The following is a 26,782-nucleotide window of genomic DNA, read 5'->3' as shown; positions in this document are numbered from 1 at the left end:
GGAAAACACACACAATGATCCAGGGGAGTGAAGTCAGAAGGTACATCATCACTGAGCCACTCAGCCACTCTGCCCTCCCTGTCTCCGAATTTTGTCCCCAGGACTCAGCCCTGAGGGGCTGAACTGGAAACCTGCCTGCTCTTTGCAGCCTCTCCACTGAAAACATGTCCCTCCTGTCCTGATACAAGGATACTCGCCTGCCGCCTGCCACATCTTCCTTGGACACACCAGGACATGGGCTCTGTGCTGATGAGGCTATCTGGAGAGCACCGCTGGGGTGCTGGTGGTGAGGCTAGCTCACTGGCCAAGTGACATCCGAGTCCCCTGACCTCTAGGCCCTCCCAGGGCCCTGCCTGCTCGTGTTTTCCAGAGCCTCGCTCAGGAAGCACAGGGCACCCCACAGAAACAAGATGATGGTGCTCAACCCGCACAGAACGACAGTTTATTCAGTGGTATGGGGAAATGAAAAAAACACAAAACCCTACTGTATTTACAGTAACAATCAAACTGTACAATCTGATGGTTAGTATCAAGTTAGCATCCAGCATCTTTGTATTTTTTAAGTCAAGTCATCAGTAGTTAAAAACCAGTTAAATTTTTAACCCTTTGTAGGAACTGCTGAGGGGAGGGTTCAGGGGGAGAATCCATGGCAGAAAAACCGAGCAACCAGCCTTACACGTGAGAAACAGGAACATTTTTTTTTCCCACCCATAGCCTCTTTCTAGCCACCTGCTCCAGAAGAAAGTCAGTGACAAGTGGGGAATACATGCTCAGCGTACACAGTAACTCAAATGAACAGTGGTTGGCAAAACCGGGGTGGCAGGAGGAGAGGAGGCAAGAGATGAGAGCCTGGAGCAAGGGAAAGGGCCTCAACCCCCCCACACCAGGAATGCTGGGCACCCACCTGATCTGTCATGGCCACATCAGACCCCCTGGGACCGGACATGAACCCATCCCAACATAAAAAGCAAATAAATAAAAATATATATTAACTCTCTCTTCGCAGGGAGCTGAGGATGGGCATGGCAGAAGGGGAAGAAAGAGGAACAGGACCTGGTCCTTTGAAGAAGAGAGCCAATTCCAAAAAGGGGTTAAAAATAGAACACATCTCGGAGGCCACAGTAATCAGACAAAATGGGATTTGTCTGATCTTGCGGGGATGGCTGTGTGGACCCAGAACCCGGACTTGAGACCTGTGCTTGAGACTTCTGGGGGCAACTGAGCCAGCCCGGGCCTTACTCTTCCTCCCTGTCCCACCCACACCACAGCAAAGAAGCGCAACTGAACATGTGACTGGCCTTCCCCGGGTGGGTCAGGCAGGGAAATGAAGCACTTTTGGGTCAGCGAACTGAGCAAACGCCTGGGCTGTAGCACATGGCCAGAGTCCAGGGAAAGGAGAGGGGCTGGGGTGGCCCGGCCTCCACCCAGGGGCACGGGTTCCCCTCAAAATGTGTTCATGCAGCATTTGGGGATCCGGGGGCGCGGAGTCCTTCTGCCCCCTCTCCGGACGGGGCTTTTTCAGTTCCTGGGAGGGCAGCACAGGCAGGGTGAGGAGTGCCCTTGTCTTTGATGCCCTCACCACACTGAGGCCCGCCGGGGTGCAGCCGGCAGGGCTCGATGCCCTGGGCGCATGTGGCTTTGTCCTTTCCTTTTGGTGATGGCAAATGAGGGGCAGGCCCCCCGAGAGTCCCTCTCCTCCCAGAGGCACAGCAGATGGGAAACTGAGGAGAGGCTGGGAAGTATCCTGGGAGGTCCTATCCTCTTTGGGAAGGGAAAGGGGAGTCAGTTTCCAGCATATAAAAAAAATTAATCCCTGAAGTCATGAAGAGTGGAGATCCTTTTTTAAATTCTTTTTTTCCTCTTTTCTGAAAAACTTTGTCTTGGAGATGTTGGCCCCAGGGGTCCAAAGTGCAGTGAAAGGGATGGTGGGGGAGGGAGTTGGCACTAGATGGCCTTGGGTGGGGTGGGTGCCCCTCCCGGCAAGGCCCAGGCTCCTCAGATGGACGTTTCGTCGCTGCTGCGGGCAGGCGGTGGGGAGCAGGGGCAGGATAAAGCACAAGACAGGAGTGGGGCATGAGTGCAGCTGGGGAAGGTAAAGGAGCCGCAGGGTGTAGGAACCACCGGCCCAGGGTTAATGCAGGAAGTTAAAGAAGAGAAATCTGGAGAGGCAGAAAGGAAAGTGACAGAAAAGGCAGACAGGGGGTTAGTTGGAGCAGAGAAGACAGTGAGAAAGCTTCCACCAGGAGAAGGAAACAGGAAAGCAACCCCCAGCTCCCCACCCTCCCTCACTTCGCCTGATGCAGGCTGAGCTGACCCCATGGGCCCCCATGGTTTGCGGGCACGTCACAGTACGGGAGCTGGGCTACACCAACCCATTGGTTCCCCGACTGCCGGCCACAGCAGCCTGGCGAGGCCTGGAAGTGGCTCTGAGCCCAGCCAGGGGCTCTGTGGGGCTGCCCCCTGTCCCACCCAGCCAGCCCCACTCACTCGGAGCCCGACGAGTCCTCATCCACTGTGCCTGCCTTGATACTCATGGCGATGGGCATGACCCCGTTCAGCTGCTCCTGGAGACTCTGCCGGGGAGGAGGGCGGGGAGGGGGCCCGCCCCGGCTGCCCTCGCTGGCTGAGGAGCCCCTAGAAGACCCTGTGCCTTGCTCCAGGGGTAGCCGTAAAAGGCTGCTCTTCTCACTGATGGTGGGCAGACACTTCTTCTTGAGGATGCCTGTGGGCCGGGGTGGGGGGGCAGGCGCCATGAGGAGCAGTCGATGGGTCAGGGAGCTGCCCTAGAGAGCCCTACCAGCCACAAGGCAAATGTGAAGTGGGAGGCTGCCAAATGGGGGACCATGACAGCTGGGCATGCCCCACTCACCTTTGTGAGGTTGGGCAGAGGGGCCTGGAAGGGGGCCAAGGGACCCCTCCCGAGGCAGGACATCTCCATTCTCCCACGGGCGCTCCTCAGAGGCCCCATTGCCACTACTCTCCTTTGCTGTGGTCCCAAAGTCTCCTGGCCAAGGGGCCTTCCCGGGCCCTGGGCCCCCATCTGGTGGAGAAAGGATGTAGATAAGGCCCAGAGAAGGCAGACAACTAGGAAAGTCACCACCCCAGGAGTCCCTGGCTCTCTGCCCTCCCACTGCCCCCTCAAAGGCCACAGCCCTGGCGCTGGCCCACCCTTAGGGGTACTGTGCAAGGGCAGTCTCTCGGCGCCAGGCCCCAGCAGGCTGTCCCAGCCCGGCTCTCCAGGGAAGACGGCCCCTTCCTCCTCCTCTTCTTCCTCCTCCTCGCTGTCTGACGAGTGAGTAGAGGCATAGGAACCACTCTGGTCATCTTCCAGGGATAGGTCACTGTCAGAGTCTGTGTCAGGGTCTGGGAGACAGGGAAGAGATCAGAGCTGACCCACCCACCTCTGCACACCCTCCGCGAAAGCCAGGCAGCTGCCCCCCGACCGGCCAGCACGAGCTTCCTTTCTCACCATGCTGCTGATCTTGACCTTCCAGGAATAGGCTGCCTGGGTCCCCCAGGCCGGGGGGCCCTTGGCCGGGGTTAAGTGTGGACTCTTCCCTGAGAAGACAAGACCATGCTGGAGGGCTCAGCCCAGCCCCTTGCCCAGTGTCCCATTCTTTTCTCTCTCTCCGGGTTCCCAGTTCCTGCCCTGTGCCCCTCCTGCTTCTAATTTAAGTTGTCACGCATGTCAGCTCCCTGTGTGCTATATGACTCCCAGCAGGTGGCTGGCCTGGCCTCCAGCCTGCGTGGTGCTCTGAGCCCCTTGCCAATACCCCGAACCCCAATGCTCACCTCAGCAAAAAGGGGATGTAGCTGGGCTGACTCTTGCCCGAGCGGCTGGCACTGTGCAGAGAGCCGGCTGAGTCTCCATAGGGCTGGTACAGCCGCCCATCCGCATAGGGGCTGGGGCAGTTGTAGGACTAGGCAGGGAACGGAGCGGTCAGTAAGTGGGGGAGCAGGATGAGACGGCCCCAGGATGGGGAATGGAAGGGCCGAGGGAGCTTGCCCTAAGGTCTACCTCTCACATGCCCAGCTCTGGAGGAGAGAGGCCCCATATCTCAGCCACACACAACCCCATATCAGGGCCTGGTAGTGGATGTAGCTCTGACCTAGCTGTGCAAGCCCCATGCACCCTAAGCACCCTGGACTCAGCTCCACGAGACGGCTACCTGGTAAAAGCTGGTACTAGGAATGATCTCCCAAGAGTGGGAGACACAAAATTTACCAAGATGCGCCAGGGATTCTCAGACGTTGGGTACCCATGACTGCATCACTTTTCTTGGCCCCTTCCTGGCCTTGTTCTTCCTAGCTTCACTCCCATCTCTCTTGAGTCAAACCCTTGCCAGCCCCAAATCCTGCTCTTCCTGGGCCACACATACCATTTCCCCAGCCCTTTCTCCTCCTGAGAAAGGATATTGGAGTGCAGAAAGAGTGGGGCACAAAGCACAGAGAACGAGCTCTTTGGGGCCCCTGCCTCTTCCTCCCGGCCCCAGAGCCCTCCATGTCCCTGGCCCCTGGCCCCCTCACCGAGGTCAGGGTGGACTTGGTGGTCAGGGCAGGGTCAGGGCTGGCCTTGCGGCTGCAGGCAAACTTGAGTGCTTTCCGGACCTCCTTGCTAAGCACCACGTAGGAGAGGAGGATGAAGGGGCCCTGGCAGGCAACAGGCAGCAGCTAAGTGCCCGTCTGGGCCCCCACAGCCAGGTCCCACCCCCCACCTCCACAGGGCACAGCCAGGCACCTGGACGCAATTGCAGGCAGCAAAGAGGTAGTGGAAGAGAAGGGTGTCACTGTTGACAGACAGCAATGCCAGCAGCCATGTGGCGCTCAGCAGCAGGAGGACGGCAAAGGAGGGCCGCAGGCCTGAGCTGGAGAGGCGGAGCTGTGAGCCCGGCCCAGAGGCCCCCTGCACCACAGCCAGCCCACTGCCCACTGCCCAGGCACCCACACCCCATACTCACACGGGGCCTTTCTTCTCGAAGCCCTGCCGCTGGGCAGCACAGGAGGCTCGGGCCGCCAAGATGTACAGAAAGACACTCATCTGGCGGGGCAGGAGATTGGGGAGGGGCATCATCAGGGGACAGACAGCTCCTACCCCACCCCACGGGGGCCCAGCAGTGGCACCACTCCTGAAGGGGACCCTGAGGACACACAAAGCCTGCTGGCTCTCAGCCCACTCTCTGACACCTACTGAGACTGCGAAGGCCACAGGACCAGCAAAACTCCAGATGAGCGTGTCGTAGATGGACAGCCAACAGAAGTCCGGGTTCCCATAGCCCTCAGGGTCCAGGCCCACAGCTAGACCTGGGGGTACAGTGACAAAAGCAGGGGAAGCAGTGGTCGGGCCTTGGGAATCAGTCAGGGGTCACGTGGGCTCATGGGGCCAGGTATAGGGGATGAAGGGCTCCACCCACCCTGTGTCCCTGCCGACCTCTCCAGGATGGGGGACCCAGCCCCTGGTGGGAAGCATCAGGGACTGAGAGGAGGACTCGGCTTGGGGCACAGGGGCGTGGATGGAGAGAACATGGCACGAAGGTAGACCCTGGGCTTGGAAATGTAGAGCCTCAGACCGGGAATGGAGTGGCGGTACCTGTGATGAAGGCGGGCACGCCCCAGCCCAGCATGTAGTAGAAGCGCATAGGGCCAGCATTGACGTCGCGCACCTCGGTGAGCGCCCGGTACAGGTGCAGAGCCTCCAGCAAGGCCCAGGAGAAGGTGCAGAGGTACAGGAAGTGCAGCAGGATGGCAATGACTGTGCAAGCAAACTGGGGGCCCAGCCACGCCAGGTCAGTGACCAGGGCACCCCCAGGGCACAGATTCTGACTTATTAGGCAGACAGGGAGGACCGGGGTGTTGGGTGGTGCTTTGGGAAGTGTGGGCCAGAGAGAGGTACTTCTAGGGTGCCAGGGAAGTGAGGGGGAGCTCGAGAACAGGAAACCGTGGGCTAGGTGTGGGGCTGAGCTCATCGGAGCTGCTGCTGCAGAAGCAGGGACTGGGGCAGACAGCCAGGGAAGACTCCTAGGCAGCCAGGGAGGACTGCGAGCTATGGATGGTTTCTGGGTAAGGAAAGAGGTCTTACAGGGAGGTCAGCCTGGTTGATTCCTAGGAGGAAGACCAGCTGCGCCAGGCCCAGGGCAGCAGTCAGGTTCCGTCGGATGCCATGCTGGTTGGAGCGGAGGGCACGCAGGACTGTGAGGAAGAGGAAGGCGAGCAGCAGGGCAGCCAAGGTGACCCCTAAGGCCACGTAGGTCAGTGTCTTCAGTGGCAAGATCTCCCCATTCTGCAGGGCAGGGGGGCCAGGAGAGTTAGGAAGGGCTGGGCCTGAGCATCCAGCCCAGAGCCCTGGGCCCCCACCCCTAGCTCCAAGCATGCCCCTGGCCCCCCAATCCCCCAATGGGGGTCTAACCTCCCGCCGGGACACATCCATGAGCACGGCGAAGCTTGTCATGTGGTTGCACTGGCAGCTGACATGGCTCTCGTTGCGGAAGACGACCTCACAGCCTCGGGCTGACCAGCCACCAGTGCCGCTGACCCTGTGGGAGGGGAGGCAGAGTCAGGAGATGAAGAAGGGAAGGCACCCAGGGACCTGGCTCTCTGCCCAAAGTCCAGTGCAGGCTCACAGGATGGAATGGTTCCAGAAGACACAGATGGGCTTGGTGCGTTCTTCTGTCTCCAGCAGCCTGAACTGCACAGTGACCGGCTTGTCCAGGGCTCGGGGCAGCAGCTCCTCGTCATCATGGACGCTGATACTCACCACAGGCGTGTTGATGACCGGCCGTTTGGGGACTCTGATGAGGAACAGGTAGGCATACGGTCACTAGGGCCATCTGGTGGCTGAGGGGACACCCCGCAATGCTGGGGGATACCCCCAGCCCCGGCCTCTCTCCATGCTCCCGCACTCACCCGCCCTGCATCCCCACCCCATCCTCATCTCTTCGGCCGCTCACCTTAGGCTGCGCTTGTCTGGGTCGTAGTTATGGGGCAGCAGCCCAGCCAGGGTGCGATAGATAATGACACTGGCCACGGCCTCACCCTGGCTCAGTTCCGGGTGCCGCCGCTGACGCCGGGCCAGCTCCTCAGGCTCCTGGGCCTCTCCAGGGCCCGCAGGCCGGACCATGGTTGGTGTTTCTAGGATCAGGACACTGTCCACTCAGCTGGGCCCTGCACAGATGCCCCAGCCGGGCTCCCAACCCCTACTGCAGCTCCCCACTGACCTCGAAAGACAGAATCAGGCAGAATGACCGTTGTCTCAAGGTCTGGGGGCCGTTCCCCACGCAGCGCCTCATAGCGGGGCAGCTTGGCCCCAGCAAAGTTCCCCTTGTCCAAGCGAACCACAGAGATGACTGGGGAGAGGGTCACAGTTCAGACCCTTGGCCAGGCAGGTGGGCACCCAGCCCAGCAGGCCATGCCGGGGGTTCCGTGCACAAGCCCCGCCCTGACCCAGGCTCACCAATGTTGGGCGTGATGATGGTGAAGGGGTTCAGGTAGGTGTGCCGCATGTTCTGGGCCAGCGCGCTGGCGTAGGCCTCGTAGTGCTGGAGCAGCCAGGCCGTTCCACCCTCCGTCTGCTGGATCAGCTCCCAGTGCCGCTTGTTGGCTGCGTCTAGGAGGGCGCTGCCCACCCGCAGCAGGTTCTAGGGTGGGCGTGGTCACGGTGCTATAACCTGGGGCCTTCGCCACCCCGCCACCTGGCACACCTGTGCCTAGACCAGCCAGGACGACCCATCTGAACCATGCCCCTCCCTCAGACCTTCTCTCCTCCTTCTGCAGCTAAGGGCTTCTGGGCCCTGGTCCTGGACCCCCACCCAGGTATTAAAGGCTGACCTCTCCCCACCGTGGCACAGTGGGCAGGGCCTCTGCTCCGAGGAGCCTGGTCATACCAGGCCCCAATACAAACAATAGTTTCTAATAGCACCTTACTAGAAAAAGGGCTAGAAAGAGATACTCTAAATTCCACAGCTCAAGGGAGCTCCTGGAGGCCTCAGGCCAGCGGGGAGGTCCCTCCCCAAAGGCAGGATGGCCCCCAAGTTGCCCCAGGAACAGGCTCACTCACCATGACCCCCATCTAACAAGCCAGCCCTGCCCCATCCAAGCCCCACCTCGGTGAAGTGCACATCTTGTGTGGCAGACAGCCCAAAGCCCCGCTGGGCGCTCTCGTGCGCCAGCAGCCGTGTGGCCAGCTGGTAGGCCACCTTGACGTCGCTGCCAAAGTAGCCTGCTGTGTGCTGCGTGGCATTGCGCAGAAGCAGGGCCAGTCGCTGGGAGCGCCCAGAGTCCAGGCCCGATTCGTTCCGCTGCAGCCGCTCAGCCTAGGATGGAGCCAGACAGGACAGGGAGCAAAGGAGGTCAGCACAGGAGGACAGAGCTGGAACTCAGGAATAAAAGGGCCTCAGGAAAGGGGAGAAGTGCCACTCCATGTGGAGGCCCCAGGAGGCAGGGCCTCGAGTTTCAGAAGCCCCTCACCCAGGGAGGGGAGAGAGGAGCTAGCGATGAAGAGATTGACTTACAAAGCCCTTCAGCTCTGAGAAGGTGACCGACGTGCAGTTGAAAAGGCTTGGGGGGAGCCATCCCCTGTGCTCATCACAGTGGCGCACGGCGGTCCCTGGGGGGAGGAAGCCCAGAGGGCAGGCCTCAGGAGAGATACAGGAGGCTTCCAGGACCTGCCTGAGTTCCTGGGGTCCAGCACCTCATGGGCCAGAGACAGGAATAAGCCAACAAGGGCCCTGCCCTCCTGCAGCCCAGCTCCGAAGAGGAAGACAACTCTGGAGAACACTAGAGCCCAGACCTCTGCCAGATTGGCCCGAGGGAGGACTCCAGGAGCATGGGGTGTGTGCTCTCAAGACCCCAGCATCGCTGCCCCTATGCTGCCATCAGTCTGGGCTCCCTGCCACTCTCTGCTTATGAACTCTGATCATCATTGATCCAAGGACCAGCACCAACCCCCATCCTGGGGGGGGGGGGGTTGTCTTACACCCAACAGCCCCTAATTCCCAGAATGGCTTCCTTGTGAGTGGCAAGACTCCCATTCCAGGACGTGAGCTGCAGATGGGAACGCTGTTTGATTCCTCTTTGAATCTCTAGAATCCATCCCCATGGCAGGCATGCTGCAGCTTTGTCAGCATTTTTCATAAGAGTTAAAGATAGAGGTGCCTCTCATCCCGGCAACTTTGGGAGCAGAGGAACAGAGCACCAAGGAAAGAAGGGACATGAAATCTCCATAGAGAGATCCCGGGATTTGCAGCCAGGGGCTTCCCACCCTCATCCCAGGGATGAGAGACTGAGTCCACAGTATCACATTCTAGGCTTCCAGCACCTACCAAAGGAGCCTTTGGGGCAGGGGGCAGCAGCAGGCAGCCCAAAGCGGGTACGGGGCCACCAGATCCCAGCCTCGATGGCCCGTGGACAGCTGTCATAATTCACTGCAAGGAAGCACACAGGGTCACCCAGAAGCAGCTGTCCCCCGGAGCTGTGCTCGGGCTTCCAGCCCTCCTTCAGCAGTCTCAGGCCTGCAACCAGCCCCTGCTCCTGGCCTCCCTGGCATGCTGGGACCTGGCACACAGCAGGAGAGCCACCGACCCATCGCGGGAATCCTACCTTCACAGCCATTGGTGGTGACCTCAGCAAAGGGGTTGTCACAGCGGTCACACTGGCGCCCAATGACGCCTGGCTTGCATGGACACTGGCCATCCTCGGGGTCACAGACGCGGGACAAAGAGCCCGTGGGGTAGCAGTCGCAGAGGAGGCAGGTGGGGCTGCCCGGGGGCCGATAGTGGTTCTCCTGAGAGGGAGGACAGACAACATGGATCACTGGCTCAGGCTCTGTCTCTCCGGGATACTCACGGGTCTTTTAGGCTGTGGCCCCTCTAGAGAGAGGCTTGCTGACTTTAGGTCCCCCCAGGAGTGGTATTCAAAATATTTAGGAGCCCCTGGGTGGCTCAGTCAGTTAAGTGTCTGCCTTCATCTCACATTATGATCCCAGGGTCCTGGAATCAAGCCCCACATTGGGCTCCCTGCTCAGCAGGAGCCTGCTTCTCCCTCTGTCCCTACCCCTACTCCTGTGCACACAGGCTCACTCTCATACACTCGCTCTCTCTCTTGCAAAAACAAAATCATTTAAAAAAAATTTAACTAGGGGCGCCTGGGTGGCTCAGTGGGTTAAGCCGCTGCCTTCGGCTCAGGTCATGATCTCAGGGTCCTGGGATGGAGTTCCGCATCGGGCTCTCTGCTCAGCAGGGAGCCTGCTTCCTCCTCTCTCTCTCTGCCTGCCTCTCTGCCTCCTTGTGATCTCTCTCTGTCAAATAAATAAATAAAATCTTTAAAAAAAAAATTTAACTAGTAAAAATTTGCAGGGTAGCCCATCAATAAGACACCACCAGTCAGAGTGGGCTGCAAACAGCCAGTACAGCTGGCCTAGAGCTCCATGGTAAAGTACAGGTCTCGGGTCCCCCCCAAACAGCAGACACAGAAGAGCACGTGGCCACCTGTATCCCCCATCGTAGCAAGAGCACATAGCCCTGAGCCTTCTGTGGGAAGGCTTTCCCACTGCCTCCCCTCACGGGCCCAGACGGCCATGTGGAGGCCCAGGTCAGGGCAATCACCTTGCAGTGGCACTCGCCGCTTGTCTTGTTGCAGTCTGGGTCGAAGCCTTTGCTGACGTCACAGTTGCATGGGCCACACGTGGGGTGTCCCCACCAGCCTCGGGGGCAAGGTTGGTCAATCCTGCAGAGAGAGGCCCAGGCAGACATGAGCTCCCTCTGCCATGCCTGCCTGCTGCAGCCTCGTGTGACCCTCTGATGGTGGCTGTAGCTCAACCCAGTTCCTAGTGTTCTAAGGGGAACCCCCCCCCCACCTTAGGGACAGGCTGCTGCACTTCTGGGTCCACTCACCTGGTCTCACAATATGGCCCAAGGTAATTTTGGGGACACTCGCAGGTGTAGCCATGGGGGGCGCTGGGCTTTCGGATACACACAGACTGATGCTCACATGGGTTCAGGTCACACACATTAGTACAGTTGTCACCATAGTAACCTAGGATCGTAAAGATGACAAAGGGTCAATCCCTACCCTTCCCTGGCACTTCGTTTAAACCTGCCCTCACTCTGCCACCTTCCACCTATGAACCCTACAGGTTGGCCACAGCTTTGTAGTGCAGGAGACACGGCTCAGAGAGGTCATGTGATTGGCCTTGGGTCACACAGCAGAGCTGAAGTGAGACCCCAGGACGTGCCCACCTGCTCATTTCCCCGGGCCCCTGGCACACCTGGATCACAGCTGCAGGAATAGCTGTCCCAGTCATCACTGCAGTAGCTGTTGGCAGGACACGGGTTCGAGTCACAAGGGTCTGGCAGGCTGCAGCCTGGCTCCACATTGATGCTCTCCCCGCGGCTAGGGTCCAGACCGCTAACCCCCTCGGGCGTCTCGCTTACCCTCACGCCCTGGGAGGGACACAAGCAATGTTGGCCCTCCATGAAGCGGGCCTCCTGATGGAGAGGAGGGGAAGACAGAGGAGACCACCCACCTGCAGACAGCCCCGGAAGCCGCGGGTCACGCCACCGGCCGGCCCCGGCACTCCCCCGACGGTAATGTTGCTCAGGTGCAGCCCATGCAGCCGGGGCCCGAGGTTGCCCTCTGCCCGCTGCTGCCCATAGTCGAAGGACAGGATGGCATGGCCGGGGCCCCCACTGGCTCCTAGTGCCAGCTGTGCATGGTGCCAGTCGCCGTCATTGGCCCGGCCTGGCTCCAGCTGGAGAGACGAGGCCTGCAGCCCTGTGCCCTCCACACTCAGCACCACGTGGCCTTCCCTTAGCTTCACCAGAAGAGAAGAAAAAAGGGTCAGCAGCCTGCCTTCATTGGCTCTTGCAGCACACTGCCCTTCTGCTGGCCCACCAAACCCATCCTCTGGCACCACTGAGGTCCCAGAGGAAAGGGTATTATTTCCCTTGCGGCCAATAGATGGCAGCAGTGATCCAACAACTGGACGGAGCTGCTACTGGCTTGGAAAAAGGAAAGACCCCACCCAGCCCTCTAAGACAGGCCAGCCTGGGAGGCTACCCTGGCCCAGCTCAGGGCCTGCCTGCCCCCTACCCCTCCCTGCTTCACCTGCAGGGTGATGGTGCTGCGCCCCCTGGTGACAGCCTGCAGCAGGACACCGTTGGCCTGACGCGTGCGGAACATGAGGCTGAGGTGCCAGGGCTGAGAGATGGGCAGCGAGAGGCCGTGCCAGGCCACCAGGCTGCTGCCCAGGAAGCGCTGCGGGTTGGCCATTTCTGGGAAGGCAGATAAAGGCAGACTCTGAGGATGGAGTGGCCAAGTGCCCCAGGGGGTGTGATGCTCAGAGGGGCAGGCTCCGCTGGAGGTAGGGCACTGCCTCTCCCAGTGCCCACGCCCCGAGCCGGCCCCGCCCTCAAGAACATTTACCTGTCCAGGGCCCGCCCCACACTGTGCCCAGGCCTGCCTTTGACTGGGCCCTTTGTCTCCAGCGCTACCCTCTCAGGACTCTGCCCAGACACGCTTTTCCGCCCACAGCCCAGCTTGGCTGGGCCCTGCCCAGTGCCTTCCCCGACCCTGCCAGCGTTCCCAGCATTGTCGACAGCTCTCCGGCCTTGGCCACTGCTGGCAGCCTCTCCTACCCTGAGCACAGCTCTTGCCCCCGAAGCCCAGAGGACACTCGCAGCTGAATGCGTCCCACTGGTTCACACAGGTGCCCCCGTTGTTGCAGGTACTGCTGTCACACACATTCTTCTTGGCAGGGCAGCCTAGAAGGGAGAGAGAGGGGCTCCCTCGGGGCTCCAAACTGGAAACCTGTGGCCAGAGGGGACTCTGAAACCCCCACCACGTCCCCATACCAGCACAGCCCTCCTTTCCACCCCAGGCTCTGGGCCTGGCCCCTGCCCCAGGCTCCCATACCAGGCACAGTGCCATTGTTGGCAATGAAGTCGGCCATGTCCACATGCCGGCTGTCCACCTGCAGGTTCCTCATGCAGCCCACAAAGTGCCGAGTGCGGACCGGGAAGCTCTCAGGCAGGTCGGGGACCCCACCCAGCAGCAGGGGCCCTGTCAGGTCCAGAGACCTGGAGAAGCAAAAATGGGGGGTCTTCCGGCTCTTCCTTCTCCCGTCTCCCTGCCACCAGGCCAGGGAGACCAAGAGCCCAAGGGTCCCTGAAGAACAGCACAGGGGAAGGGAGGCACCCCAACCTGGAGCTGCTCTCACCTCACCTCATACCCACCCTCCAGACCCTGCCCTAATCCCCTATTCTTGCCGCTTCCACCCCCCTCCCCAAACCCCTGTAGAAGGCTGAGCAGGGGCTAAGGGAAGCAAGGGGAGGGAGGGCTTTCACCTGGATTGGTTTCCATTTCCAGGCCCCCTCAGGCCCACTATCTCAACCTGCCCTCCCTACCTGGTCCCACACTGCGCCCCATGCCCCAGCCCTCCCCCCACCCCACTCACTTTTTGCTGCCCCCCTGGGTGCCCTGGGCAGCACAGGAGTAGTTGCCCAGGACAGCTCCAAAGCGCAGGGCCACCCCTGTGTCACAGCCATCCACAGTCACCACAGCCACCTTCTGTTCCGATGGGCCCTGTGGGAGCCCCGTCTGCCCTAACAGTGGCTGTGGACAGAGATGGCAGACAAGGAGAACCATGAACAAGGAGCTCACAAGGTTCACGGGCCAGGCACAGAGACACCAGCACCTGCAAACACTCTTTTGTACACACGTATTTGAGTGTATACACACATGCACATTCAGTGTGCTCACAGGACCTACGTTCTTACCTGCCTTCCTCAACAGTGTCTGGAGTCCATGCCTGTCTAATAGGACATGGAGCATCGAGCACCACACAGTGGTAAAAGGGGAACGGCCCAGCCTACCCACCTCCCTCCCTTTCAGCCAGAAGTGCCATGACCAGCCGCCCAGCCCCTAGATAAAGCACCACCTCAGTCTGAACACCTGAGGCAAGGACAGAAGCTACTGACTCCCTGACCCCCTCTGACACCCACCTTATTGTAGTACTTCAGCTGCACCGTGTGCCACTGGCCATCACTGACCCCTCCAGGCACGAATGGGGACACGGTGGTGGTCGACTCCCCTGGGGAAAGGACCCAGGTGAGCTGGGACAGCAGATGAGGGCTGGGAATGGGGAGGGTATGCTCGTGGTTGGGACCGGACCCAGGTTTGGCTGGGGGGAGGTGTGTGTGTGACTTGGGATCAGGGGTCAAGACACCTAGGGCCTTTGGGAGATGGACAAGGACATGCGGCAAACGGGGTCACCTGCAGAGAAGGTGAGCTGGACCTGCTCCTGGATCACCTCGAGGGCCACAAAGTCATGCTTCTCGTTGAAGCGTCCGTTGTATAACAGCAGCCCGTCACGCTCCTTGGTGGCGAACCTGAGCGGGAGTTGAGGGTAGGGGGCAGGGAATGGGGCACCTAGCTAATCCCAAACACTCCAGCCACCTAACTAGCTCCTGATCCTACGCAGAACCCTCTAAAGGGCTGACACTGTGGCCCTTGGCTCCATGGGCCTTGGAGCTCAAGTGTGGACGATGAGCCCACACCGGATCTGAAACCAGACCCCTGACCCCATGGCTCCCCACCCTTGAAAGTGGGTAGGAGGAGCAGTCAGTGACCCGGGTGGGTGAGGAAGGGCTGCTGGCACAGTGCACAGGCAACTCAAAGTGCTGACCTGGCTCTGCCAACAGCCTCCTCCCAGCACTTTCGCTGCCTGACCTCTTACTCTGTCTGTAGAAGGGGAGACACCCCAGGCTCCCACCACACTCCCTCACCGCCCCCCCCCCCAGTGCCCAGCCACTCACGAGAGGGCCAGGGTGAAGTGGAAGCGCTGGCGCAGGCCACGGAAGGTGATGAAGGAGCGGGCAGGGAAGCTGCGTGTGGTCACTTGGCAGTAGGGCTTCTCGAAGTCTCCAGACGGGCAGTCGCACTTGAAGCCACCCACCAGCAGGTTGACGCAGGTGCCCCCATTCTTGCAGACACCTGGCGTGCAACGGCCTGAGCGGGCACTCACTTCACAGTGCTCACCTGGGCAGGGGGAATGGCAGGGTAATAACCAAGTGCCCGAGAAGGTGGAGGGGAACTGGGATGCCTCCCTGGGGTCTAGCCATAGCTCCGTCAACACTCCCAAGTTCTCCCATGCATCCTCATCACCCTCCCCTATACTGCTGCCCTACAAGTTCTTGGAGCTCCCAGGCCCTTCTGTACTCCTATTTGGGGCTCAAGCGCACAGGTCTGCCGGTTCCCCTGGTCAGAAGGCCCAAGTCCTAGTAAGCCTCTGGTGTCACAGCTACTGAGCAAGCTGGGGGGAGTTCTGTTCCCACAGGAGTGAATGTGCCTGAAGGAAAGAGCTTGCAGGACACCAGGGCTGGCGCCGAACCCTCTTCCTCCCTCCCTCCCACTGGTGCTTTTGTCCCTGTCAGGCGCCAAGATCAGTATCCCCACTGCGGATGAGACTAGGCTTCCACTTGGATTGTCAGAGTTCTGGGTGGAGGGGGGGGGTATTTGGGGGTGTGTGAAGCTGGGGACTCTCAGGAATGGGGCAGAGAACTCCCACCCTGGGCCCTGGGGTCCAGACTGAGGCCCTCTGTGCACTTGGGAGATGCGACAGAGGGGGGAACGGAGCCTTGGGAGCAGACCAGGATTTTAGTGGAGGAGCTGAAAATTCCAACAACATCAGATGGAAAATCCACCCCTTTCTCTCCCTCCCCATTCCCAGATTCTAGAGATAGGTTCTCAGCTCCTGTGCCTAGTGACTGGCTCTTGTTTCCATGGCAACTGTTGTTCGCCTACTCTAAGCCCCCTCCCCATCCTCTTGGACAAAGACTCCCCTCCCATCCCCCAAGCCCTCCCCTTCCTTCCACCCCCACCCACAGCAGCAGCTGAGAGGAGTCAAGTCTGGCAAGTTCTGGGCAGGAAGATGCAGCAGGGAAGGCGGCGGGGTCTGCCTGCCACTGCTGGCAGAGCCAGTGGGCATGGCTGTGAAGGAGAAAGAATAAGGCCTAACCATTTAGGAAGGCAGGGCCCAAGGAGGAGAGGAGAAGGGGGTGTCCTGAGGAGAAGCAGGATCCTGCAGGGGCAGGAGCACAAAGCAGAGTCAGTGAGCCTACCGGGGAGAGGCTGGGGAGGGGATGGGGATGTGTAAAGACCCAGGTCACAGGCCCACAGGAAGGCCTCACCCTTCTTCCAGCACCTGAGCAGGAGTGGAGCTCTTCTGCTCAGGGTCACTCAGGTACAACGACTTTCTGAAACAATCCTGCCCTGCACCCAAACCTCTCCGGTTTCTTCTATGCCATCCCCTCAAGGCCTGGGAAGGAAACCACAGCTTATAGCCCAAAAGGTGACTCTCAGCAATGGCGGAGACCAGGCCCAGGCCCCGCTTCAAGGCTAGTTAAGCTGTGGGGTGAGACTCAGAACAAGTCACCTGATGCCAGGGGTCTCTTAATATTTCTTTTTTTTTTTTTTATTAAAGATTTTATTTATTTATCAGAGAGAGAGGGAGAGAGCGAGCACAGGCAGACAGAATGGCAGGCAGAGGCAGAGGGAGAAGCAGGCTCCCCGCAGAGCAAGGAGCCCGACGTGGGACTCGATCCCAGGACGCTGGGATCACGACCCGAGCCGAAGGCAGCTGCCCAACCAACTGAGCCACCCAGGCGTCCCAACCAGGGGTCTCTTAAATCACAGCCAACACCTTCCAAAGACTAGCTCTTTACATGTATTAAGTTAATTAAATTAATCCTTACAACCGTGTTATGATGTAAGTAGATTCATTATCTCCATTTGAAAATAACTGAGACACAGACAGATTCAGTAATTTGCCCAAGGTCGTGGCAAAGCTGGAATACAAACCCAAGCGGGCTGCGTCTAGAGCTGGTGCTGGCCTCACTTGCGCTGCCTGAGATGGGGGGTGGAAGGCGAACTCTGAGAAGAAGGGCTCCCCCCCCCACACACTCCTTTCTCCCCAACAGGTGTAGAAAAGCAATTCAGATCTGCCTAGGGCCAGGGTAACCTCTACCTTAGGAGGCTGCCCGGCCCTAGGCCAGGTCTGCGCCTGCGCTGTGGTGTCAGCCCTGCAGGCCCCGCCCCCAGCTCACCTGTGTAGCCGTCGCGGCAGAGGCAGGTGTAGCCGCCCTCACGGCTGCGGCAGCGCCCGTGGGGCCCGCACGGCCGTGAGTAGCAGAGGTCCACCTCAGTCTCGCAGTAGTCTCCCGTGAAGCCAGGCGGGCAGCGGCAGCGCAGACCTCCGACAGGGTGGATGGGCCGGAAGAGCACGGAGGAGGAGGCGATGAAAGGCGCGGAGGAGTCAAAGCGCAGCACCGACACACAGCGCATGTAGTTCTCGCAGGGCTCGCGCAGGCAGATGTTGTCGTCGAAGGGCAGCACGCGCTGTGCCGAGATGGCCGTGAGCAGGCTGCGGTTGAGGTACAGGCGCTCCTGCAGGTCCTCAGAGGGCAGAAAGGGCGGCCCGCCTCCGGGCCCCGGCGGCTGGCCCACGGACAGGCTGACATTGAGGATGTGGCCGCCAGGGGCATCGGTGTCCCGCTGCACGTTGAAGACCACCACGTGGTCTGGGGGGGTGGCCAGCGTGGCCGCCACCGCCTGGATAAAGAGCCCCAGTAGGGGGGAGAGGAAGCGCTCTGGCGACATGTCCTCTAGGCGCAGTGTGATGCTGTGTGTGAGCATCTCATCCGTGATGATGGTGACACGCAGTGCACACTGGGCGGTCACACTGTGCACGCCGTCTGCAGAGAAACGACATGGGTCAGTACCTGACGTGGAGCTGGGGAGGGCGGGGATGCCAAGCCATAGACCTAGCACTGGGTAGGAGCGCCCCGAGAAGGGAGGGGGAGCTAAGATCTAGCCCACACACCCCTGCATTGCTCAGTTGCCACAATGGACTCCCTTTTCTAATCGGCAAAAGGGGCCCAAGAAACTACATGTATGCCACCTGTAGACAAGTCACACCTTGAGGGATCAGCCCCCACAGACACTTAGAGGGAGTTGATTTTCAGAAGTTCTCTTTGCATACTTTCCCAAAACCCTCCGTTGTGAAGAATGGTGCATTTTTAAATGTTTGTGCACCTTTTCCTTGCCCAAGCTGTGAGTCTGGCTCCCTTATACCAGACTGGGCTTCCCTGCACAAGAACCCGATTTTGCCTATGTCTTACCTTTCTATAGGGCCCAGAGCACCACGAGATATCCACAAAATCATCCTACCCCCTCCGCCTCTATATCTCAACACTACCATACCCCTGACCCTGTCTGTGCTCCCTCCTCCCCCACCAAAGCAGAGTGGGGGGTGAACTGGGTCAGTGGGCCACCCAGTCCCCCTCCCACTGAGCCCCATAGCTGCTTGGGCGCAGGCCTACTATCCCCATAGCAACACCCCACACAAAGCATTCTTCCTGCCCAACTCTCCAGGCTGCCAAAGATAGCCCGGGGCGGGGGGCTCACCCCAGGAAATCCAGCTGAGCCACCTACCAGAGGCTGCAGCACCCGTTGCCTGATGCTGTGAGGGATCTGGGGGGCAGTGGTGACAGGGTTGGGCAGCTGTCCAATCTGAAAGCCCAGAAGAGCCCCACTAGGCTGATCCCTCCTCTGGCCGTGGGCCTCCAACTATTCATCGCCCACTTGGCTCACACATCGTACCCGAATGCCTGCCACACCTGTGGGCCACACACTCACTTATAAACAGCCAGGTGCTAACACACTCTAGTGTCTCACTCCACCCACACTCTAAGCCCAGAAATTCCGTACACACCTGAATGCACATATACATGGCAGTGGATTTTGTTTAGCTCTGAAATGAAAGCTGGAAGCCAGTGGGGAGGGGGAAATGGCTTGGCAGGGCTCTAAAGGGTATTCATGTTTTTATTTATTACAATGTCCTACACATAGTAGGTGTTTAGTAAATAATGAGATGTTGATGGCTCCATAGTGAAGAAATGGTCTTTAAAATACAGTGGGGTGAGGACAGGGGGGCGCCTGGGTGGCTCAGTCATTAGCATCTACCTTTGGCTCAGGTCATGGTCCCAAGGTCCTGGGATCAAGCCCCACATAGGGCTCCTGGCTCAGAGGGAAGTGTGCTTCTCCCTCTACCTCTCCCCACAACTTGTGCTCCCTCTGTCTCATTCTCTCTCAAATAAATAAAATCTTTTTAAAAAATAAAAAATAAAGCACAGCAGGGGTCCCAAGTTGATGTTGAAAAGGGCTCCCTGGCAGGAACGGGTCAGGAGATGGTGTTTTTGGGGTGGGGTGGGAGAGAGGAACCTGGGAATAGATTCTGCTTCTATGCCACACCTATTTGAGATGGCTAACTACCCCTGGCAGCTCAGTTGAGCCTGGGAAGGCTGAAGGCAGAGACCCATCTAAGCCCCGTTCTCAGTCCACCCACCTGCCCTCCAGCCTCATCACCTGAGACTGCCGAAGCCCACCAGCTCTCGCCAGCAAGCTTGCTTGTCATTACCCACTCCTGCTCCTCCCATTCCTGTCTACAGCCACCGAACATTCTGTGCCTTCCCACCTAGCCTACCCAGATACCACGCCACAGTCCTCCTACTTCTCTCACCTCCCCAAGCTCACCTACTTTAGGAAGGCTGCCCAGATCGATGACCTCAGGCTCTGCTTCCCTCCTTTCAGACTACCCTGTACTGGGGTATGGAGCTGGCACAGGCCTCTTGTGTACTTGGTGCCTCTGCCCATTGATTCCTTGATGGGATAGTCCCTCCAGGCAGAAAGTGGCCCAAGAGTCCACACAGTGCCCCTAACTGATTAGGGAAGGGAGGAGGCAGTCAAAGCCCATGAATGAGAGAAACCTCACCAGCACTCAGCCCTGGGAACAAGCGCTCCTCCCTGTGCCTCCCCTCGGCAGTCCCAGGCCCCGCCCATGCCCCTCACCCAATGTGTCTCGTTGCTTCCCATCTGGTCTACCATCTGTGGCCACCTGCCCCCTCCTCTGTGGTCCCCCATCCCCAGCAATCAACGTACTGCTCAATCCTTGCTCTTTGTTCCTCTCCCCTGCCTTGACCTGGGTAACCCCTCAGTTGCCCAGGCAAGGTGGGAAGAGGGGCCCCAGGTCCCAGACTGTGGCAGAATCAGACTCCAAGCCTCTCTCCCCTGGCAGATGTGCCAGAGGAAGCTGTAGGCCTGGATAGGGTCTGCTGCTCTGGGAGCTGACTGGACCGTGCACAGGAGCTCCTGTGTGTCCCAGGAGAGTAAGAAAGAGGCAGGGAGAACTGGGGCTTCAGGAGAGCCGTCCAGCCAGAGCTGGGGCAGCGTCAGCCCCAGGGAACAAGAGAGGGGGAAGGCAGAGAGGCACAAACGTGGAGACTGAACAGGGGAAAACAAAGATCCAGGAAAAAAGCCAGCAACGGAGAAACTGGGAAAGGAGAGAGCCACACAGATCAGGAGAAGGCCACAGAGAGGGGCAGAGCAGGAGGGCCCCTATGGGCAGGGGCAGGGGCAGGGGCGGGAAAGAAAGAGAGACAAAGAACAAGAGAAGGGAAACAAAGAGGCAGTGGGAGTCAATTCCCCCTCACCCCAGCCTCCCTGAACTTTAGGGTTGCCGTGGTGACTGCCTCCAAGGGTCAGGGCCGAGGGGACAGGATGGGGCCGGGGCTAGAGGGCCAGCCTGAGGCCTTCCCTCCTGTTCTAGGGGAGCTGTCGTCACGGGCTCTGTCCTGGTAGGAGCCTGCAGGTTGGGCGGGGCCTCCTCAGTGTCCTGCTACTCGCACCCAGGACAGGCTGTGGGGAGGACAAGAGGAAAGGCCCCTTCTTTTCCATCCCTCCCTGCTGCTTACTTCTCCCAGCACAGAGAAGGAAAGAAGATCCAGGAACTCCAGCCCTTCACTTGCTCCTGGAGGGAAACTGAAGCTTCAAGAGGCACAGAACCTTGTCCATGACCTCTAAAAGCTCACATGCCTGGGTTCCCAGGGCCACCTGAGGAGTGGGGCAGGGGAGGCACCTGTCCGGGAAGGACCCAGAGCGGGGAGGGGGCTGAACCACACCCTGCATCCCACATGCCTCTCATTCCCCTCCAGGCCCAGACTCTCTGGGGTGACAGGAGTGCCAGACTCTTCTCTTCTATCCCTCCCTGATGTGTCTGGAGTGGGGTACCCTGGCCCACCCATCTGCGGGGTGCCCGTGGTTCCCAAGCTTGGGGAAGGGACTCAGCAACCTGGGGCTGGCCCCCTCCTTGCCACTCCCCATAGCTGACGGAGAAGACAGAATGCCGCCCCCACTCAACTCTCCTCCCCCAGTCCTCTGTCCAGGGAGTCTGCAGGCTGAGCGCTTGGCCAAGCAGCAGGAATGCCCAGCCTGGGTCCTGGCCAGGCTCCCACGCCCCAGGACTCTGTTCTTTCCCCACCGGAGCAGGGGGCTCTACCCTCAAAGGCCACCAGTCCCTTTGCTCATCCTGGTCCCACACCCCATTCCCTGAGCCCAGACTGGTCACAGCCAGCAAAGAAGGCCCAGCATCCCCCAAACAGCTTGTGGGGTGGCAAGGGGGCCCAGGAGGCCTCAGCCTGCCCCTAGCTTCACTGCAGCCCCTCCCCCAAGCTGGACCCCGAACAGTGGCCTCTGACAGTGGGGTCTGTTTGGACAGAGACAATAAGCTCTGGCTTCACTTCCTGCTGGAGCTCTGAAGGGGTAGCCAGGCCAGGCTCTTTCTGCCTGGAGGGAAAAGAATGCACTAGACAAAGTCCCCCTCAGCCAGTCTGGGGCTCAGCCGGGAGCCAGAAGGGGCCAGAAGAGGCCCGACTGCGGGGTCCTGACCCCTTGGCGGCAACCCTGTGCCCCAGCGCCCTCCGATCTGTCAGAAGGCTGTTATGAGATCACAGGAATACCCTGCCAGGCATGAAGGGGTGCTGAGGGGGCGGCTTACCTCCCCCTCCCACACAAACACACCACAGCCTTCTCTACCCCTCCCCCAGCTCTCCTGGCCCCCCAGTTCTCCACGCGCCTTTTTTCACAATCTTGGCAGCCATAGCTAGGGCAGCCTCGCAGCACTTCCCCGCCACGTCACACAGTGGTAGGCAGGGGGCAGCCAACCAAAGCAGCCCAGCCCAGCCCAGCCTGGGGCGGCAGGAGGGGCCCTAGGATTCCTAGGGCTCCTTCCCAAGCTGCTCTGGCCCCTCAACCTCTGTGCCAGGCACTGGGCAGAGAGGCAGGTCAGCAGTTCCTCATTGGACAGCTGCCCAGGCCCTCCCCCAGGGGTCACCCCCACCCGATGCCACCTGGGCCCTTCCTTACCTGACACCAGCACACTCATGATGGCCTCCAGAGGACGGTTGTTGTCCAGTGCCCGGCTCAGCCTCAGCTCGCCTGTGGAGGCATTGAGCAGGACCAGGCTGAGTTCATTCCCCCGCTCAAAACTGTAGGTCAGGCTGTCTGAAATGTCAGGGTCATGGGCAGGCACGCGGCCAATGGCACCCCCAGGGAAACTGCTTGAACGGTTGGTGACGTAGTTGTTGAAAAGGATCTCAAAGTTGCCCAGCACGGGTGGGTTGTCATTGCGGTCAAGCAGGCGGACGTGGACTGTGGCCCGGCTCACCAGGGGAGCCGACGTGGCCTGGATGACCAGGATATATTCGGGCCGGTCCTCATAGTCCAAGTCCACCAAGGCAGTCAACTCCCCAGAGAAGATGTCCAGCTGGAAGACCTCAGGGATGTTGCCCTCCACGATCTGGTACATAATCTGGGCATTGGTGCCTTCGTCGGGGTCAGTGGCTGTGACGCGGGCCACAGCCAGGCCAATGGGGCTGTTCTCTTCCACGAACACGTCAAACTCGTCCTGCTCGAAGACAGGTGGATTGTCATTCACATCCAACACGGTGACCGTCACTTCCATGGGCGTGCGGGCTGGAGGCATCCCCTTGTCTACCGCATATGCCCGCAAAACATACTGGGCCACATTCTCACGGTCTAGCCTCCGAAGGGTTCTCACGATGCCTGACGTGGACTCTACGATGAAGTCACCATCTCCATCATCACCCCCTTGGAAGGTGTAGAAGACCCTGCCATTAAGGCCAGAGTCACGGTCAGTGGCTGAGATCTGCAGGACACTGGTGAAGGGGGGCACATCCTCATAGACGCTGCCCTGGTAGGAGTCACGCAGGAACTGTGGGGCGTTGTCATTCACATCATTCACCAGGATCTCCAGGTAGGTGGTGTCAGACTTCTGGGGGATGCCATTGTCACGGGCGGTGATGGCCAGGGTATAGGACACTTGGTCCTCATAGTCTAACTCAGCCTGGGTGGTGACAGCCCCTGTGTCGGCATCAATGCGGAACTGGGGGATGCTATCCTCCATAAAGTAGGTGATGCGGGCATTCTCACCTGTGTCCTCATCCGTGGCGCTGATGAGCACCACCGTGGTGCCAGCGGGCCGGTCCTCATTGACGTTCACTGTATAGTGGGAGCTCTGAAAGACCGGACGATGGGTGTTGGCATCTGTGACATTCACTACCACCTGTGCCGTGTCCTGCCGCGTGCCGTCAGATGCTGTGACCGCTAGTACATATTGCCGCTCAAGTTTGTAGTCCAACGGCAGGGCAAGTGACACCAGACCACCACCACTCTGGCTGGTGATGGAAAAGCGGTTGCGGGTATTGCCGCTGGTGATCTGGTAGGTGATGACACTGTGGGCATCACGGTCCACAGCCGACACTGTCACCACGCTGGTGCCCACGGCCGCATCCTCATTGAGTCTCACAGTGTACTCTGGTTGGGTGAAGGTGGGGTTGTTGTCATTGACATCTAGGATGGTCACGCTGACACTGGCTGAAGCAGTGAGCATTGGGGTGCCATGGTCCCGGGCTTCTACCCCAAAGCTATAGAAATCCACCTCTTCCCGGTCCAGCTCAGCTGCGACAGAGATCCAGCCTGTGCCATTGTTGATGGCAAAGGGGAAGTCATGTCCAACCCCAGCAAGGCGGTATTCCAGGCGGGCATTGTCACCTGCGTCAGCGTCGATGGCTTGGACATGGAGAACCAGGTAGCCTAAGGGGACACTCTCCAGCACAGTAGCCTGGAAGGGCGTGCTGACAAAGATAGGGGCATTGTCATTGATATCCAGGACTTGCACTGTCACTAGGCCAGAGACATTGGAGAGCGGGGGGCGGCCGCCATCTTGTGCCCGAACCCGGAGGGTATACTCCTTGGTTGTCTCATAGTCAAGAGGGCTCACCACGTCCAGAGCTCCAGTCTGGGCATCCAGATAGAATTGTCCCCGAGCATTGCCACTCATGATGCTATAGTGCACCAGAGCATTACTGCCCTTGTCTCTATCCGAGGCTGTGACGCGGAGTACTGGGGCCCCCGGGGTCACATCCTCGCGCACCTGGACCACATAGCGCTTCTCACTGAACTGAGGGGCATTGTCATTGTCATCCTCCACAGACAGGAACACAGCAGCCGTGGCGCTCCGTGGTCCTGGGTCCCGACCCTGGTCGCTTGCCTCCACTGTCAACTGATAGGATTCTACCTCTTCCCTATCCACGGGGCCACGGGTTCGGATCACCCCAGAGCGAGGGTCAATCTCAAAGACTTCTGAGGGGCTGCCGCCAGGCCCCTCCAACAAGCGGTACAGAATATTGGCATTGGGAGGGGCATCACCGTCTGTAGCTCTGACAGTGAGCACCTCATAGCCAACCTCCAGGTTCTCCCTGAGGCTCTCCTTGTATTCCTGCTGCTCAAAAACAGGGTCATGATCATTGGTGTCTGTCACCAAAATGGTGAGTGTGGCCAGGGCACTGCGTCGGGGCATGCCGTGATCCTGCGCCGTGACCCTGAAGACGTGGGTGCTCTTGGTCTCCCGATCCAGCTCTTCCGCCGTGGTTACAGCGCCGGTGATTGGGTCCAGAGAGAAGAAATGTTTGGAGCGGCTATCAAAGAGGGCATCCATGGTATACTCAAGACGGCCTGCCTCACCCTCATCTGGGTCAATGGCCCGCAGGGATGCCACCGGGGTTCCAGCTGGCTGGTTCTCAGGCACTGTGGCCTGGTAGCTGGGGGGCTGGAACTGGGGGGCTGTATTCACATTCCTTTTCCAACGCCCGCCCATGGATTCTTCTGTTGACCTTTCCCCTGCCCTGAGCCCTGGGGTCTGCATCAGCTTGCAGGACTGGCATCTCAGCCGTGGAGCCTTTAAGCACGGGTGTTCCTGGGGCAGGGTGAGCTTGCCCTGTGGGGAGAGGTGGCCTCCAATGCCCAAGAGGCGACAGCTCCATGGGCAGCCTTCAGGGGCTGGCGGCAGAGGGATGTGAGCTCCAGATTCTGGACACCAGACCCTGAGACCGTCGTGGTGGGGCACCAAGTGGCCAGTCAGCTCTGTCCCTGCATCCCTGCAGCGGCTGGTGTAGAGCCAGAGGTTGGAAGCTGAGGCTGGACAGAGCCAGCCCACGGGGGCACAGGCCCCTGAGGAGCCACGTCCCCCGGGCCCCAGGGAACGACAGGGCCCCACTTGGTCTCCCAGCAGTGGCGGCAGCAGCAGCAGCAGGAGCAGCAACAGCGGCAGCAGCAGCGGTGGCGGCGGCGGCAGTGGCGTTGGAAGGGGGGCGCGGGCTGCCCGGCTCTGCATCTCTCCCTGCTCCCGGCCGGCCGGGTCAGCGGCGGCGGCGGCTCCTCCTCCGGCTCCAGCCGGCCCCGCCGCGCCTCATGCCCGGGCCGGGGCGCCGGTCCCCGGGGGCCACTCGAGCGCCCCTCGGGGCCTGCGCCTCGCTGCCTCGGCGGGGCCCGGCGCTTAGCCCTCCGACGCACCCGGGCTCGCACCGCTCCCGGCCCGCGCCCGGGTCACCCCGACCACCGCGGGCTGGCGCTGCGCCTCCACTTGCGCGCCTGGCTTTCGCCACCTGCGCCCGCGGGCCCCGCGCGCCCCTGGCCCTGCCGACTCCCCGAGCCCGGAGGTGCCCCCTTCGCCCCCACGGGATGGCCCACCTGCGTCCGCGTAGCTACGCACCCGGACCCCGGCCCTCCTCGACGGCCCCGCGCCGCCCGCTCGCGCCCCGCGTACCCGCCGCGACTGCTGCTGTCGCCGCGGCCAAGGGCCCAGCCCCACGATCCCTTGCCTCCCCGGCGGGCGGGCGAGCTCTGCAGAGCGGCGGCGGCAGCCGCGGTGGCGGCGGCTCATTACCATAGACCTGCTCGCGCCGCCGCCGCCTTAAAGCGGCGACGCCAGCCGCACCGAAGGAGGTGGGCCCCACCCAGCGCCCTCCTCCGCACCGACGTTCTAGGATTCCCGCTGGCCAGACCTCCATTCCCAATCCCTCCCCAGGCCTGCCACTGGGCGGGTGACAGATCCCTACCACAGGTTCGAGAGGAATTAACAGTCAAAATACAGACAAGGAATGAGAATAATGGTGATAGTATCTTAAGTATGCTTAAAGGTTTTCAAAAACATTTGGAAGGGCTCTCAGAGGCCAAGGGCCGACTTCACACAGCCTGCACCTAGGATGGTTGGCAGCTGATAAAAGCCCTTGGGGTCAGGATAAGACTGAGCTAAAAGGGCCCTGTTCAACAGTATAAAGCCTCCCCCATATTCCAGAAAGATACCCCATCTCCCTGGCGACACCCACTGAAGTCCTAGGGCCCCCATCCCCACACCTATTCCAGGTTGTGATCTAACTAGGATGCCCCTTGGGGTCCAGCTGCTGGGCAGAATGACCCCAGTCTCAACTGGGACAGCACTCGGACTTTTCCGGAGGAGCTAAGTTGGGAGTGCCAAAGCCAGAGCTAGCTGGTATAAACTAAGCTGCTAATATTACTGGGCTCTGAAGCCCAGGAACAG

General features: G+C 60.0%; 1 protein-coding gene across 4 annotated transcripts; it reads right to left on the bottom strand.

Annotated features, from left to right (window-relative positions):
• Positions 1-428: 428 nt before the first annotated feature.
• CELSR2 (cadherin EGF LAG seven-pass G-type receptor 2) lies at positions 429-25,704 on the bottom strand. Of its 4 annotated transcripts, none has more exons than XM_059135785.1 (34): positions 22,249-25,704; positions 17,094-17,741; positions 14,805-15,027; positions 14,263-14,378; positions 13,992-14,080; positions 13,445-13,602; positions 12,904-13,067; positions 12,627-12,752; positions 12,097-12,263; positions 11,516-11,803; positions 11,258-11,432; positions 10,884-11,025; positions 10,596-10,716; positions 9,592-9,775; positions 9,315-9,416; positions 8,505-8,599; positions 8,097-8,306; positions 7,448-7,631; positions 7,212-7,340; positions 6,945-7,125; positions 6,618-6,785; positions 6,404-6,530; positions 6,077-6,277; positions 5,588-5,762; positions 5,189-5,301; positions 4,959-5,038; positions 4,739-4,865; positions 4,528-4,650; positions 3,793-3,920; positions 3,470-3,558; positions 3,169-3,363; positions 2,870-3,040; positions 2,488-2,722; positions 429-2,159 (listed from the first exon to the last, which is right to left on the bottom strand). In XM_059135785.1, exons 1-34 carry the CDS (start codon positions 25,574-25,576, stop codon positions 2,132-2,134), a joined length of 8,790 nt encoding a protein of 2,929 aa, XP_058991768.1. In that variant the 5' UTR covers positions 25,577-25,704; the 3' UTR covers positions 429-2,131. The 4 variants fall into 4 exon arrangements, with proteins under 4 accessions (XP_058991768.1, XP_058991770.1, XP_058991771.1 ...); XM_059135787.1 differs by having other exon boundaries at positions 429-2,017; XM_059135788.1 differs by having other exon boundaries at positions 429-1,761.
• Positions 25,705-26,782: the final 1,078 nt, after the last annotated feature.

The sequence above is a fragment of the Mustela lutreola genome, chromosome 10, assembly GCF_030435805.1.
Source record: "Mustela lutreola isolate mMusLut2 chromosome 10, mMusLut2.pri, whole genome shotgun sequence".
NCBI classification, from domain to species: domain Eukaryota; kingdom Metazoa; phylum Chordata; class Mammalia; order Carnivora; family Mustelidae; genus Mustela; species Mustela lutreola.
This window is presented reverse-complemented; position numbering and strand designations above follow the sequence as displayed.

Coding starts and splice junctions, on each gene's coding strand:
- CELSR2 (XM_059135785.1), bottom strand. CDS start 25,576: ATGCAGAGCCGGGCAGCCCGCGCCCCCCTTCCAACGCCACTGCCGCCG. Junction 9,776..10,595: donor GCGGCGAGTGCCACTGCAAG/GTGATTGCCCTG, acceptor CCTCCCTCTCAG/GAGAACCACTATCGGCCCCC. Junction 5,763..6,076: donor TCAACCAGGCTGACCTCCCT/GTAAGACCTCTT, acceptor CTGGGCCCCCAG/TTTGCTTGCACAGTCATTGC.